Genomic DNA, 13,799 nt, shown 5'->3' on the forward strand with positions numbered 1-13,799 from the left:
ATTTACCTAGAAAATGAACAGGGGCTTAACATTTTCATTGGCTCTGCCTCATCTACCCTCCTGCTACTAACCTATATTCCCTGCACCGTTAAAGGTGTTCCAATTAAAATACAGGACTTGCACAGCATAACATTAGAGTGGATTCAGAGGGAGGTCAATATTACAGGTGCACGTATATTATAAAGGAAGGACGAAGAAAAGAGGACCAACAAAATGATAAATGAGGTCCATCTCTTCTTTGCCATGTATTTGATCATTGGTCATTATCATAGCTTCAGTCCGTTAATCTAATATCCAAGCAATTACCTATGTTTTCACTAAGTCTGGTAATACCTTAAGTAAAGGTTTTTTTGTATCTTCATTTTCATTTTGACCAGCGCGATAATATGGTTAAAACATGATCAATCTATACAAAATCTATATGAAACATGTCATGAATGGCCTATCATTTTATCTCCACACACAATAACTTGTAGTCACCAGTTTAAGGCCAAACTAATATAAGAGGCAAAAAAGGAATCCATCAATAATTACAGCTGAAATTGCCTCCTCATCAATATTCACCCTACGAGTGCCACAAGATGTATGGGCCTACCCTTTCCACCAGATGGCACTGTTTTACAACAGTTTCCACCAGTTCCCCTGCTTTTGACTCCTTCCCTGTCTGGTCTCTGAGCCTGTCACATGTTGGAAGAGCACAAAGGTGCGCCTCAACCAGGAATTCATTACCTTTCCATGTCTGTACATTGTCTCTCTCTCTGTTATCTGCTATGTCTGCATCCCTGTTTGTGTCTCCTTTGTGTGTTTCTACAATGCAAGTCTCACTGCTCAGAACAAAGGTAGCTGCAGGTTTTGTTTTTACCTTGTACTCCTGGACCACCCCATTCTGTTCCTCTTCTGGAGGGGGTTGCCAGGAGACCACGATGGCGGTCCCATTGTCCTCACTCTCCGTCACTGTAACCTCACGAGGCGGGGCACTGGGGGCTGAGGGGGGTAGACAAAAGATACACCTTCATACATGAGATACCGTTTTTTTATAACTGAATGCAGTCTCTCCCAGTTTCCCCTCATCACATTGAGCTGTCACAATCTTTGTTTGAGACTAACGCTGAGGTGAAAACAAAAGAGCAATAATCAAAATTCCAATGCTTTTATCTGAAAACGGGGTTTGTTTAACAAGTGCTCTTGTGGGTATATAACATGTAATTGTTTACTGAAAACACACAGGGAGTTATGATGGCGGGTGTATGTTAGTGTGTGAACGCCAACCTGTGGTCCAACGGTAATTAAACTGAAATAATTACCAATGCGACATAAAAGCTGTAATCACAGTGTGAATGGGTGTTATAAAAACTGCCTTTTTCTGCTTCAAGGAGAACAAACATTGTTTTAACTGCTCCAAAAACAATTATCAACAAGACTAGGAACAAAGGAGAATCCAGCAAAAATAGATCAAAACACTCCCACGCATGCAACAAACACAGACACACTGTAGTAAACACTATGCACTCACATTTATCTTAACTGTTTGCTACAGATTACAATTCACACTTGGGCTTCAACCAAACCTCATGAGACTGCCACAACCACACCCTATGAGGAATTAGTATGATACTTATATATATGGGGTTCCATAGGGCCTTTTAAAGAGGTGAACATCAACCCTAACCCTAGCATACTTGAATACACCACATTTGAACATACCATAATCCTGCTATAACTGCCTGCTGTGAACAGCTGTTGTATGCTCTCACACATGCGAGCTGAGCATATAAAATAGTGTAAACATGGAAACATGCATGCACGCATGCAAGCACACTCGCGCACAGTCACACTCATTCACATCCCCCCACCTTCTTCCAGCGTCTTGCCAATTTTGATATCACTGTCTGTTCCCTGGAACTCATTGAAGAAGGGGCGGATTTTGAATTCGTATGTGACTCCTTTCCGAAGCTGCGGCACAACAGCGCTTTCCTCCCCGGGGGTTCGCACCTCGAACACAGCCCACTCACTCCTCTGTAGCCCCTGCGGTGAAGGTCTGTACATCACCTTGTAGCCCTGGATGTACTGCGACTGCTGCTCCACCTTGTGAATGAAAAAAAGTTTGATTAGATACTTCACAGTGGAATATAACACAGTATTGTTATAAATGTTGTATCACTTGACAGCTATGGATTGCTGATACGCCAGGCACTGGATGAAATGGGGTGCTAACTCATCACATTACCCCTCTGTGTATCCATCCGTATCTACATCTCTCTTTTTCAACTGTGTGTCTATGCGCCATTTGGAGCAGCAGCGATTTGTGCAACCACAGTATGAGGTCATTGGCCAGAGGTTCCTCCAAGTCTGGAGCTGGTTAAACAGGGCCCAGGCTCCCAGAACAGCCTGTCTCATCCTGTCCTGCTCTCCAGTGTACTGACTGGCTGCTAGTGTCAAGGAAGAGAAGTGAATCTTTATACTGAGATCCAGAAGTTGAAAATGCAATTTTAACAGCATCTGATGTAGCTTATTAATAAAACGTTGCTCCGTTACCCAGCATGGTTAGTGAGAAGACCGTTAACCCGTATGCTAATATCCATACGACTCCCTGTGGAAGGCAGGCAGCAATGGCTTGTAAAGATTTTAGTGATTTCTTTATCCCTCCCCCGTAAAATATGCTGCCAGCTCAGGTGGTCTTCATTAGCCTGAAACTGTGCAACCATTTACCACAACACAAAGGAAAATGTAAAACCAAGAAACTCCACATTGGGAATAGATTTAACCCTACAAAACAAGGATACCGTGGCGTTTTACTATATTGTAAGTCTCTCTTGTATCATGTGTTTTTTTGGAACATTCCAGGGAGACAGGGTAACTGGGCAATAATGTTTTAAATCAGTCTTGACATGTCAGTATCCTTTTCACGTTTCCTCGGTCCCATTCATCACTCACTGTGGCACTTCATAATACTAGAGAATGTAGGGGTGTCCCTATGTCAAAAGGCAAAACAGGACTGTTCTTTCCTTTCAGTAAGCCATCCAACAGACCAATATCTAGGTGGACAGTATAGATATAGTCTCGTCAAATAAAAAAAACGATACATTAACCATATCAATTTCAGGTGGACATTTCATTTGGAGCTTTTAGGCTATCAGTTAAGGAAAGCCACCATAAGCTCCCAGTCCTACTTCTTCCTCTCCCACCTATCCGTTTTAACATCTGTAAGCCATTTCCACTTAAGAGCATGAGTTGGCCGCCTCTTCCTTCTCACTTGTATTATTTTAACAGCCATCAAGTGTTTTCAATCTGAGAGGGCACAGGCTGGCACGCCACACACTGCTATGCGGTACAATATAGTCTGCAGAAGGCTAGGCTCTGTAGTTAAGTTTTTGGGCGGTTGAGTGGTCCACTGTGGGCGAAGCTGCACATTTTTGGTCTTAGGCCAGTCGACCATTTTCAGACTCATGCCAGATGGACAATAAGAAAACTTGGATTGTGTTCCAAGCTGCTCTCTGCAGTGTCCTTCCTCCTAAGGGTGCTAGGACGTTAGCACATTAGCTCGCCTGAGTGGCCTGACAAATTGACCATGGGGCATATCACTAAACTAACCTTGGAGCTTTGGTGACCAGCTATACTAATGATCCATATGGCAATCTGTGGCTGGCTGCAGCTGTCTAAAGAAAAAAAAGTGACAACAGTGCATTGATAGAGCATTATACTCACTGTCCACTGCACCCTGACAGATGAGGAGGAGAGAATGGTTGGGTTGTGAAGGTGTATGAGCACTTCTCCCAACTCCCTTTGGATCTGACGATGGTCCACGCCCTGACTGGTGGGAGGGATATCTGTATGCAGAAGCACAGATTAAAAAAAAATTAAATGATATTGAGTTAAACTACAGAAAAAACACAACACTTTGGTGCTGTAAATGAATTTCATATCAGTAAAAAGGCAGCCCTCACCTTGTGTTTTCACAGCTTCAGTGATAGGACTGGGATCACTCAGCCCGTAGGCATTGGCTGCCCGTACTAAGAAGAGGTAGACTGCACTGGGCTTCAAGCCCTTCAGTACAAATGACTCAGTTTTCACATGCTCTGCCAAGGTTTGCCAGCTGCTCCCTGATGCATGACTGTGAACACACAACCAAATAATTAAGGTTTCAAAGTTTTCATTAACACCACGCAGTAGTTTGGTTTATTGATCATTGCTGTTTAGTTTTACCTGAAGGCCTCTATTATATAGGAGGTGGGTGTGGCTCCAGCATTAAGGTTAGGTCTCCAGGAAAGGGAGATGGAGGTGCGAGTAGAATCAGTGATCTCAGGTTTGGAAGGGGCACTGGGGATCAGGTTTGGGTCAGTGGGCCTGTTTGGCTGAACTGGAACTCCAAACTCTTAATTTAGAACATAGTAAAAGAAAGAAATAAAGGAACATGTAGTTTATTGCTATCACAGTAAACAAAGGTATGCAAAACATCTCCAAACTTCATATACCTCTTTATCATTTGACTTTCACAAAGCAATATCACAAACATATCACGCAATTTTAAAAAGTACACTGAGAGACACTTATCCTCCCTATTGGTTAGTCTTACCATGAACCTCTAAGTAGGCTTTCCATGAGGCCTCTCCACTCGGTGTAGATGCGATGCAGGTGTAGGTACCAGTGTCACCAAGCTGCCGGAAAACAGAGAAGAATATTTGGTTAAATAGAAATTATTTAAATGCATGTCATAGTCTCTTGAACTGGTAAGAGTCTATTTCCCGCTTTTGCCTCCTACTGTCTCCCCCCACCGTCATGCTCTGCTTATTGAAATTTTGGTGGAGTCGTAGCAGGCAGCTGTCAATGCCTGATAATCTCAATATCATGCCTTTTACAACAGAACCTGAGGAAAGCAGCTGGAGAGGCCAAGTGGCAGAACATTCCTAGTCAAATGGAAAATATTTTCACAGGATCATAGACTAATTGGGGACCTTATTCTCTCGCTACTATTCCAAACATGGAAGTGACTGCTCTGTGTAACAGATGTGGTGACAAGCTACACTAAAGATATAAAGTAGAACATTGGTTATTAATATACTTTTATTAACATTGCCTCACTCTTTACTTTTTCTTTGTCCCTTATAAGTAGGAGATTAGAGTTCACTGAGTGATTTTAATTTGTAGTTATGTTTTAGAACAGGAACTACACAAAGCAGAAAGACCCTAAAGGGATTATACATTTCTTTTTAGGCCTTTGAGTGCAATAGGTCCTGAGAAAATTGAAAAACATATTGTGTCAAAGAATATTGGATTGACGCGTGTTTTTTGTATCCAGATAAAAAAAATTGTTTTGTTCACTGCCTTTCGATTGAAGTAGGTTAAAACATTTTTGAATGGTCTGCTTGCCAACAGGCTATTAAACAAAACACCAACAATATGCAATGCTGCATTTAAAATGCTGCATTTAAAAAATATTTCTGCTTTTCTGGTAATGCATAGTACACTAAATGCCACCGTTAGGGAGTGTAAACAAAACAAAAAAATGGGAATAATTGAAAACATGTCCTGCCAATGACCCTGAAGGTGTGTATTTAATCTGGTGAGTAAGAAAATGTATTAAAATTCAAAAATAATAACTCTCAGGCGACATTAATAAAATATATTTCTCACGCATCAAAAACATCTTCATTAAAATGTTGTCAGGTAGAAATGACAAGTTCATTATGTAAAGTGCCTGCGGACTGGGCTGCAGCAGGAGAGGGGCTCAGACGCATCCCCTCCTGCCTGCCTCACACTGGCGGCCCAATCATACTGCCGCTTCTGTCACCACAAGACATGCCAGCATTCATCAGAACACCGCAAACTGACGCCACCTCTGACCCTGTGACGCCTCCATCTGGAAGACACGTCAGCACCCCCTACTTGTTTCTGCCTATGAGTGTGTTCAGCATCAAGCTGCTTGCCACACACACACACACACACACACACACACACACACACACACACACACACACACACACACACACACACACACACACACACACACACACACACACACACACACACACACACACACACACACACACACACACACACACACACACACACACACACACCACCACCCCCCCCCCCCCCCCCCCCCCCCACAATTATACATAAAACCCACTGTGCTAGCTTGCTGACTGACAGGAACTGCAGACTGTTCAACTTCACAGACTCTATTTTGAAACCCGCGACAACTGACTGACAGCCTACTGAGGGCTGGATCCTGGCAGGGAATACAAGCTTTATTTACCAACCGGCAGGGGTTTTCCCATCACATTATGGATGTAATATGGACAACTTTGAAGTTTATTTGAATGGATTTAGACATTAAAGCTGGTCAAATATATATATTTTTAAATATTTCGATAGTAAGGCAAGTTTATATGTTCATAGTCAAATTACAAATGAACTCCACAGAACAGTACTGGGCGCTGTGCACAGTGTTTACTTTGCTTAATGGTAGAAAGGGATCAGAGCATGTTTATACATGTGACAGCAGGTGTCTTACCTTTGCATAGCGGATCTGTAATGCGCCTGTGTCCAGCTGTTTGACCCTGGAGTCATGTGTGGACACCAACACACCATCCTTCCTCCACAGAATGGTGGGGGTGGGGTTTCCTGTTGCCACACAATTGAGGATGACTGTGCCGTCCACAGCTACTGACTGATTGGTCGGGCCCTGCCGGATAACTGGTGGCGGGCGGTCTGACACAACTGTGGAAGGATAATGAGCAATCATGTGGAAGGCAGAGAAAAACTGTGAAGGTGTTCATGTGCTGTAGTATGGACAACAGATTCAGACAATTACCTCCAGCCTGTGTGAGAGAAAAGACACAAAAGGCATAGAATCTGCCAAACAGCGTGTAGCAATGTTCTAGCATGTGAACACTGTAAGGGTAGTGCAAGTGGAATTACATCCAATTTTATGAACTGGAAACAATCTTCTAATCATTCAGCAGCAGGAGTCGAACTTAGCCAAATAAAAGCAGCGTAATTAATATGAAACAGCCTAAGATACTTCAGTCTTCTCGCTGCAGCTCTAACAGACGCCTGGCACTACCCATATGAACACTGGCAGCCAACAATCCCCTGGCCCATCCCCCAGCCATAAAACACAAAACAAGGGAGAAAAAATCCCCCCAAAAAAACATTTAGCTAGAACATACAATGGTATTAGCATGAGGGTGTTTAAACTCCTCCTTCCTGCCTTTAAACCCTGTATTTTCATCCAGTACTCACAAAAACAAAGATGTAGCCTGTTTTTGACAGAAATAGAAAGGCTGTAATGGGCAGACAAGAAAAAAGGAACACGAGATAAACTTTAAATAAAAGCACTGTAACTTTTATTTTGTCTCTACTGCGTCTGAGTCATAATTTTCCTGCTCTGTACCATTATTTTCATTCATGGCGCTATTGATAACCATTGCTGTCAGCCTCAATAATTAACAAGTGAGTAACATTCATGAGGAGCAATCAAATGAATACCTCACAGCAAAAGGCAAAACAGGCTTGTATGTGCGATAGATCCAGATAACCATGCTGTGGTAATCTCTGGGCCGCTTTGTCTCTGCTTTTTTTTTTGCCGGGGATGGTGCAATTACTAAAACATTGTCAGCATGACCTGTAATTACTAGATCTGCCTGCGGAGAAGTAGTGGCCTCAGCGCGGCCTTCTCACTTTAATAACTGTCATTATTATCCAGAGAGCATAACAGAATGAGAAAAGGAGAGAGAGCGAGAGATGGAGCATACCATTGTAGGCCTGAAATGAAGAAGGATATTTGGTAAATTAAGGGATGAATCTAGGTGTGTCATAGACAAAATAATAGCTGCCCAGATCTCTGTGGGAATGGTGGAAATGAAGCCAAGGTTGGTCCACCAGGCTGACAGGGATTGGCTAGCAAAGTAATTAGAGGACCCAATCCAGACCTCACCACACAGCCACAGTCTTCCAACGGTCGACAGCAGCAAGCCAGCAATGGAATACCGAATGAGACATTAGCCAGTGTGAAGCCAGCAAAGCCAAATACTGAGCCACGGTCTGGGTGCACAGGCACCAGAGAGTCTCTCCCCCTGACAGGAACACATTGAACAGGCCAGACCGAACCTCACAAACCTCAATTTGGATATTAATATGCTCTACGGCAAGACCACAGCACTTCAGATGAACAGCATTATCCGCATGAGCCAAAGATTATATGAAATACCGATATTTATCCACTCAAGTTTGCTTTCAGTTTTCCTCTAATTCCCTTTGAGACGTTGCTGTACAGTATGCAGAAACTGGGATTCAAAGGAGGTTGCTCACCATCAGTGATCTCTAGCAGAGCCTTGGTGAGGACGCTGCCAGCAGTGTTGATGGCCTGGCAGCTGTAGTACCCCATGTCTGAGCGTTCGGCATCCGTGATGGTCAGGTCTCCAGACTGAGTTACAGAAAATCGGCTGGATGGTTGAGGAGGTTGGTAGGAGAACAGAAGGTTCTGTGGGGGATAACATCACATAGAGTAAGACTTTTATTAACTGATATTTGGCAATAATATGTTTATTGGACAGGCAAATAGACATATGCATGCAACCATAAATAAGTTATTTCTGTAGCTTCACTTGAGTATGGGCAGGTTCTACAGATGTATACAAAGTGTTTTGAAATGGAAACGTTTACTGTAGTTTAGTTTATTTACCTGACTGCCTTCCCGCTGCCAGAAAATGGCTGGCTGTGGGTTTCCAGTGGCTTCGCACTGAAAGGTGACGGTTCTGCCAACCCCCACCACCTGGTTCCTTGGTCTAACCACAAAAGCCGGTGGCACTGCAGGACAGACATGAGAATGGTTAGCCATTGAATATAAAACACACCATAGTATATTATTATAGTTATAATATAACAGTTACTAGTTGTCTGGGTCATTTGAATATTTGAATGAAAGACACAAGGCATTTGACTACAGCTACTGAATTCAGGCTCTCTTTAAAACTTTGCACAGTGTGTGCACAGCAGATTAACCAGTCTGCTGATTATATTAAAAATGCAGGCATATTGTAGATGTAATGAATAGAGAAAACAACAGTTACTCCCATGCCCCCTCATTTGCATGGGCAAGGGCATGGACCATTAAAATTTACATGGAAATGAGGAATACATTTGAGCCATCTGTCCATGCTGACACCTTCCAATCGTGCAGGCATCAACCAGAATGCAGTATCCATGCATCTTAATGACACATTTCATCTCAGACTAAGTCTGGTGTTCTAGCCCAAGGTCGTCCATGCAGCTCTGCGGTGACATTAGGCCTTGCTGGTCTAATAGGCCATTCATGCAAGGACACAGCCTGAGTGCAGAGGTTCAGAGGAGGGCCAGTTTACACCTTCACTCTGTATTGCTGCTAAAATATCATAAATCTGCTAATATATTAATGTGTTATCTGCAGGGGCTGTGTTATACATAAAGAAAGGCAATCTGAAAGCTGTCATTTGGAATACAGACATAATTTGTCCATGAATAAAATGGGCTGTTTGGTAAAGCATAAAGGGGGAAATAATAGAATGAAATGATGCCGCTTTACCTTGGAGGCCCAAGCTGAGCATATTTTTACCCATTAATGTCCTTTTGTCACTGTTGCCCATGACAACAGAAACATGATTGCTGATTGGAGGGTGGAGAAGAGATGGAAGGAGGATGGAGGGGGGGGTTGTGACAGCTTCCTGTCTCTGTCAGTGCGGTGAATAGATGACGGGTGACATTTCAACTTACCAGACACAACTAAAAAGGAAACAAAAACACAACAACAAAACCCAAGATGAATAAATAAATAATAAAACAGCATGAAATATACAGAGGAGAGATAAGGAAAATAATAATGTGATGTCAATGGGTACAAACAATCATGTCATTATTTTTCTATAAAACAATATTTCAACCTCAACTCAAACCCAAGGGACAATGTGATATACAGCAATACAAAAATTACAATCAGTGATCAAGAATGAATTACAAATGTACAGACATAAATGAAAACATTTGATTAATCATCCCTCTTAATCTTAGTGACTCAAGGACAGGAAAAGGTTGGATTAGGTACAATAAATGACAAAAAAATGCACAAAGAATACAATGAAATACACAAGACAGATGTTTCTTTTGCAATTATAATTTTTTGTTGACTTTTTTCCACTAATTTCCAGATATAGTCTAAGGTGATATTCCCTCTACCCTTAATGAGGTTTGGAGCGTCCTGAGGAGCAGCTGCCTCACAGTCCCTCAAACACAGCCTTGCCGATGTTAGGCTGGTTCGTAAAACCACAAGGTGAATGTTAACTGTCACTCTTTGGCCATAAATCTCCCCTGGCCAATCACTCACCTTATCTAATCTGTCTGTTTCAACGGCTCCCACGGAAACATAAACGCTGTCTGTCAGAGTAATGACCACCCCTTCCCTCCGCCCCATGCTGGCCTTTAAAATGCAGATAAGACTAGCATCAAGCGCTTCCAGAAAAAGACGCTCACTGCTATCTGTGTGCGACAATCATGAGAACATACACACCCACAAACACACAAGCCCCTCTACAACACCTATACACATCCATTCATGTGTGTCTAAGCCTTTAATTAGGTAACCCTACCTCTCCCATGCTGCTGTGATCACAGCTGTGGACCTGGAGGCAGAGGTGAGTCTTAAATCTGACCTGGCTACTTTCTGTGGACTGTTCCGCTAGCTTACAGGGCAGAAGGGAGTTTCTATCAAAAAGCTGATCAGAGCGACTGAGGAAAAACACACTGAGCATGATGACCTCCAGCCCAATAGGAGGCATGCTATGAAACAAAGACCACAGCAGTGAGATTCAATTGAGCCTTGCTGCTGTTCAGTGCGACACATCAACACGAGTAGGAAAGCATGCGTGATTAATATTAATCATTCTGTAGCATGCTGTAAATGCCCGTCCTTCTCTGGTAATTTGTTCTAATACACAATGAAAGTCTACTCAACAGTTGGGTTTAATCAAATGTAGGGAAACAGAGATAGAGTAGACCAATACAAAGCATCAGTTATATGTTGCAACCAACCAGGTTTTGGTATATATCATCACTGCAACAGCATGCAGTTGGCTGACAGGAAAGTTCCTCCCCCTCGCTCTGTTTTGGCACCAGTTCCAAGTCTCCTTCCAGACCCTTTACATGGGTTATTAGCAACGCTGCTCTGGGGACTGCCATTCCATTCAAGACCTTCCTACACATAAATCACTGCTTATAGCAAACTTAACCAGCTGAGGAAAAATAACACGTTGATTTTCTGAACACTGTCCAATAGGCCTGCAGTCTAAAACAATGTATTTACATTCCTATGGTGGAAGTCCGCTGTTGAAGTTTAATGAACAAAATATTCTATAAACATTATCTAACCACACCAGAACCAGAACAAAATGCCTTTGCCTGATTTTTAAGTCTTTCAAAACACACAATCCCCAGTGTACGCACAAACTAAGCAGACTTAACAGCTGAACAGTCCCTCACACTGCTACTTTCTCATGTGGCTCAGATGAATGATTTTACGATGAAACTATAAATACCACTGGTGACTTAGCCAATTATGCGTTTCTTCCATCAATCAATGAACTATTTTACTTGACATATTTATAAGTCCAAAGGAGGTGTAGTAGACTGACAAACGTGTGTAAGACAATAATCCACTGATTAAGTTAGTTACAAGAGCAGAGCACGTTGAAAGACAAATAGCCCAGGGCACCACTTCCACAATGTCCACATTGTCCACTGACAATCTGACCATGGAAGGTGTGAAAAGCCCCCTCCGTCCACATAGAGCTGGATTCTTCTCACAAACGTGCAGCTCATAAAAGGGATTTGCTTAGAATTACCGGTACTCCAAAATTGTGAGATGTGCATTGCAAATATGTTATACACTACATACACCATATTGCAATGATAAGCAGATTGAATAATGAAACTGCAGGGAAGGAATTCTAAATCCAACCAGTTTCTCTTTAGAATCGAAATGTGATTGTAATTCCATTGGTTTTAACAAGTTACTGCACATTTAGCAGTAAAAAGTTACAAAATTATTATATTATTTTTATACTTTGGCCTTGAATATTGGATTACCCATTTTGTGGTGTTCTACCAATTCCATAGACAGTATATTATTGAGCCGTTCATTGACTACTATGCAGGGACTCAGCAATCTTGCCATTTTATCTACCTCTTTATGACCACTAAAATCGCAAACTAGACTCTTGCTGCCACATCACTGTTGTCTTCACTACAGCGGCATCTTACTACCTATACATCGTTTCACTGCTTTGGCCTCTGAAGAACTACAATTACCGGGCCTTTCTTTCCTTTTCTGTGCCCGCATCTGTAATTAGAAACATGTCATTTCCGGGCGTGGGACTGTGGCCTGCTTGTCTTTAATTAGCTGGACTACTCAGTGCCCACAGACGGCCTACTCATGTCCTGGTCTGGATCAACTCAGGGATCTGAAGAAAAGATGGTTCTAGGAACTTTGAAATCTTGGAAGTGCAGCTGTCCATCCAATCTAAGAGTATAATAAGAATTCATCTTGTGCCTCTAACCTGTACTTACGCCCCAAGAAAGAATTGGCATTTTTGTTTCCTAAATCTATAGCAGAGGTCCTTGTTTACCAACGTTTAATTGATTTAGGTGCTTTTACTCTTGTTTTCATGTCTATCTATTTCTTATAACATGGGGGTTGAAAGGCATAATGAGTGAAAAGAAGGCTAGTGCCTTACTTCTGTATGTAGGCAACAGGGAGTAGGCCTGAGTTCAAGACATTTCATTTCCTATAAGGACAAGGGAGGTTGTAGCCTTTCAAATATGGTACAAAGCTAAAAGAACAGCTTATTGAATTGTGCATCGAGGCTGTTCCCTTTCATTAACTAAGCTTTCATCAGGGATAGGAAGTGAAAAAAGGCAATAAGGGGGGTAGATATATTGATGGATGTATTGGCAGGTGTGCCTAATCTTGCTCTTCAAACCAATCTAAAGATTGCTGTCTTGTGGAGAAAATGAAGAAATAATTGCAAAGGGTAGCCATGTGAAGATGAATTATCTGTCTTTGTGGGTGGGGGTTGGCACAGGAATCAAATTGCCCTGTCTCTTTATATCTCTGCTGTGTTAACTGCTGGGAGTGACATTAATATGACTGACCTCACCGCAGAAACCTCTCTCCCCCTCTATACTCTTCACCACAATCGCCCCCAGCCCCATTTCCCAACCTGTTCTGCATCAGTGGCGAGCTGCCACCAAGACCCACACACTCACTGTCCCTATCTCCCATACATTCAACCTACCCCTGCTTTCCTCCTTACTTCCCTCACCCGACTCCCTACATTCCCATTAGTTTGCCGTTAAAAGGCCCTCTGTGTTCCTCTGATTCTCAGGAGGGTTTAGGGGTGATCCCAGCCCCCAGTTCATCTGAATGGTTTCTTTCTGAATGTTCACACTCTGTGACCGGCTGCTTTATATTCCAACCGTGTTAATAAGAAGTCCAATGGAGAGGGCCACAGGAAACGCACAGATATTCCATAGGTTCACAAATAGTACTGTATGTCTTAAAACATGACGGAAGACAGGCCTCCGGAGAAATGCCACTTGTATAGGGCAAATTAAATCGATTGCTGTTGAGCTCCCATGTGCACAACTATACAGCTATTATGGATTTTTGCGTTTCTTTTTTATTAGAAATCAATCAGCTAATTGAGAGAGAATAGGTGAAAGTGATGCCCCGATAGTAGTAAAGCTGCAGACTATCATTGCAATGTGGC

General features: G+C 42.5%; 1 protein-coding gene across 6 annotated transcripts in view; it reads right to left on the bottom strand.

The window, feature by feature from the left end:
* robo1 (roundabout, axon guidance receptor, homolog 1) overlaps nucleotides 1–13,799 on the bottom strand; it is a 344,541-nt gene that overhangs the window by 24,125 nt on the left and 306,617 nt on the right. For all 6 annotated transcript variants that reach the window (XM_079674651.1, XM_079674649.1, XM_079674653.1 and 3 more), the window contains 9 exons: nucleotides 8,687–8,811; nucleotides 8,314–8,485; nucleotides 6,515–6,720; nucleotides 4,574–4,655; nucleotides 4,204–4,372; nucleotides 3,945–4,111; nucleotides 3,706–3,827; nucleotides 1,854–2,085; nucleotides 863–984 (listed from right to left, as the gene is read on the bottom strand). In XM_079674651.1, coding sequence (XP_079530777.1) covers nucleotides 863–984; nucleotides 1,854–2,085; nucleotides 3,706–3,827; nucleotides 3,945–4,111; nucleotides 4,204–4,372; nucleotides 4,574–4,655; nucleotides 6,515–6,720; nucleotides 8,314–8,485; nucleotides 8,687–8,811 — 1,397 coding nt within the window. The remainder of the gene's footprint in view (nucleotides 1–862; nucleotides 985–1,853; nucleotides 2,086–3,705; nucleotides 3,828–3,944; nucleotides 4,112–4,203; nucleotides 4,373–4,573; nucleotides 4,656–6,514; nucleotides 6,721–8,313; nucleotides 8,486–8,686; nucleotides 8,812–13,799) is intronic.

The sequence above is a fragment of the Notothenia rossii genome, assembly GCF_949606895.1.
Source record: "Notothenia rossii genome assembly, chromosome: 4".
Classification (NCBI taxonomy): Eukaryota; Metazoa; Chordata; class Actinopteri; order Perciformes; family Nototheniidae; genus Notothenia; species Notothenia rossii.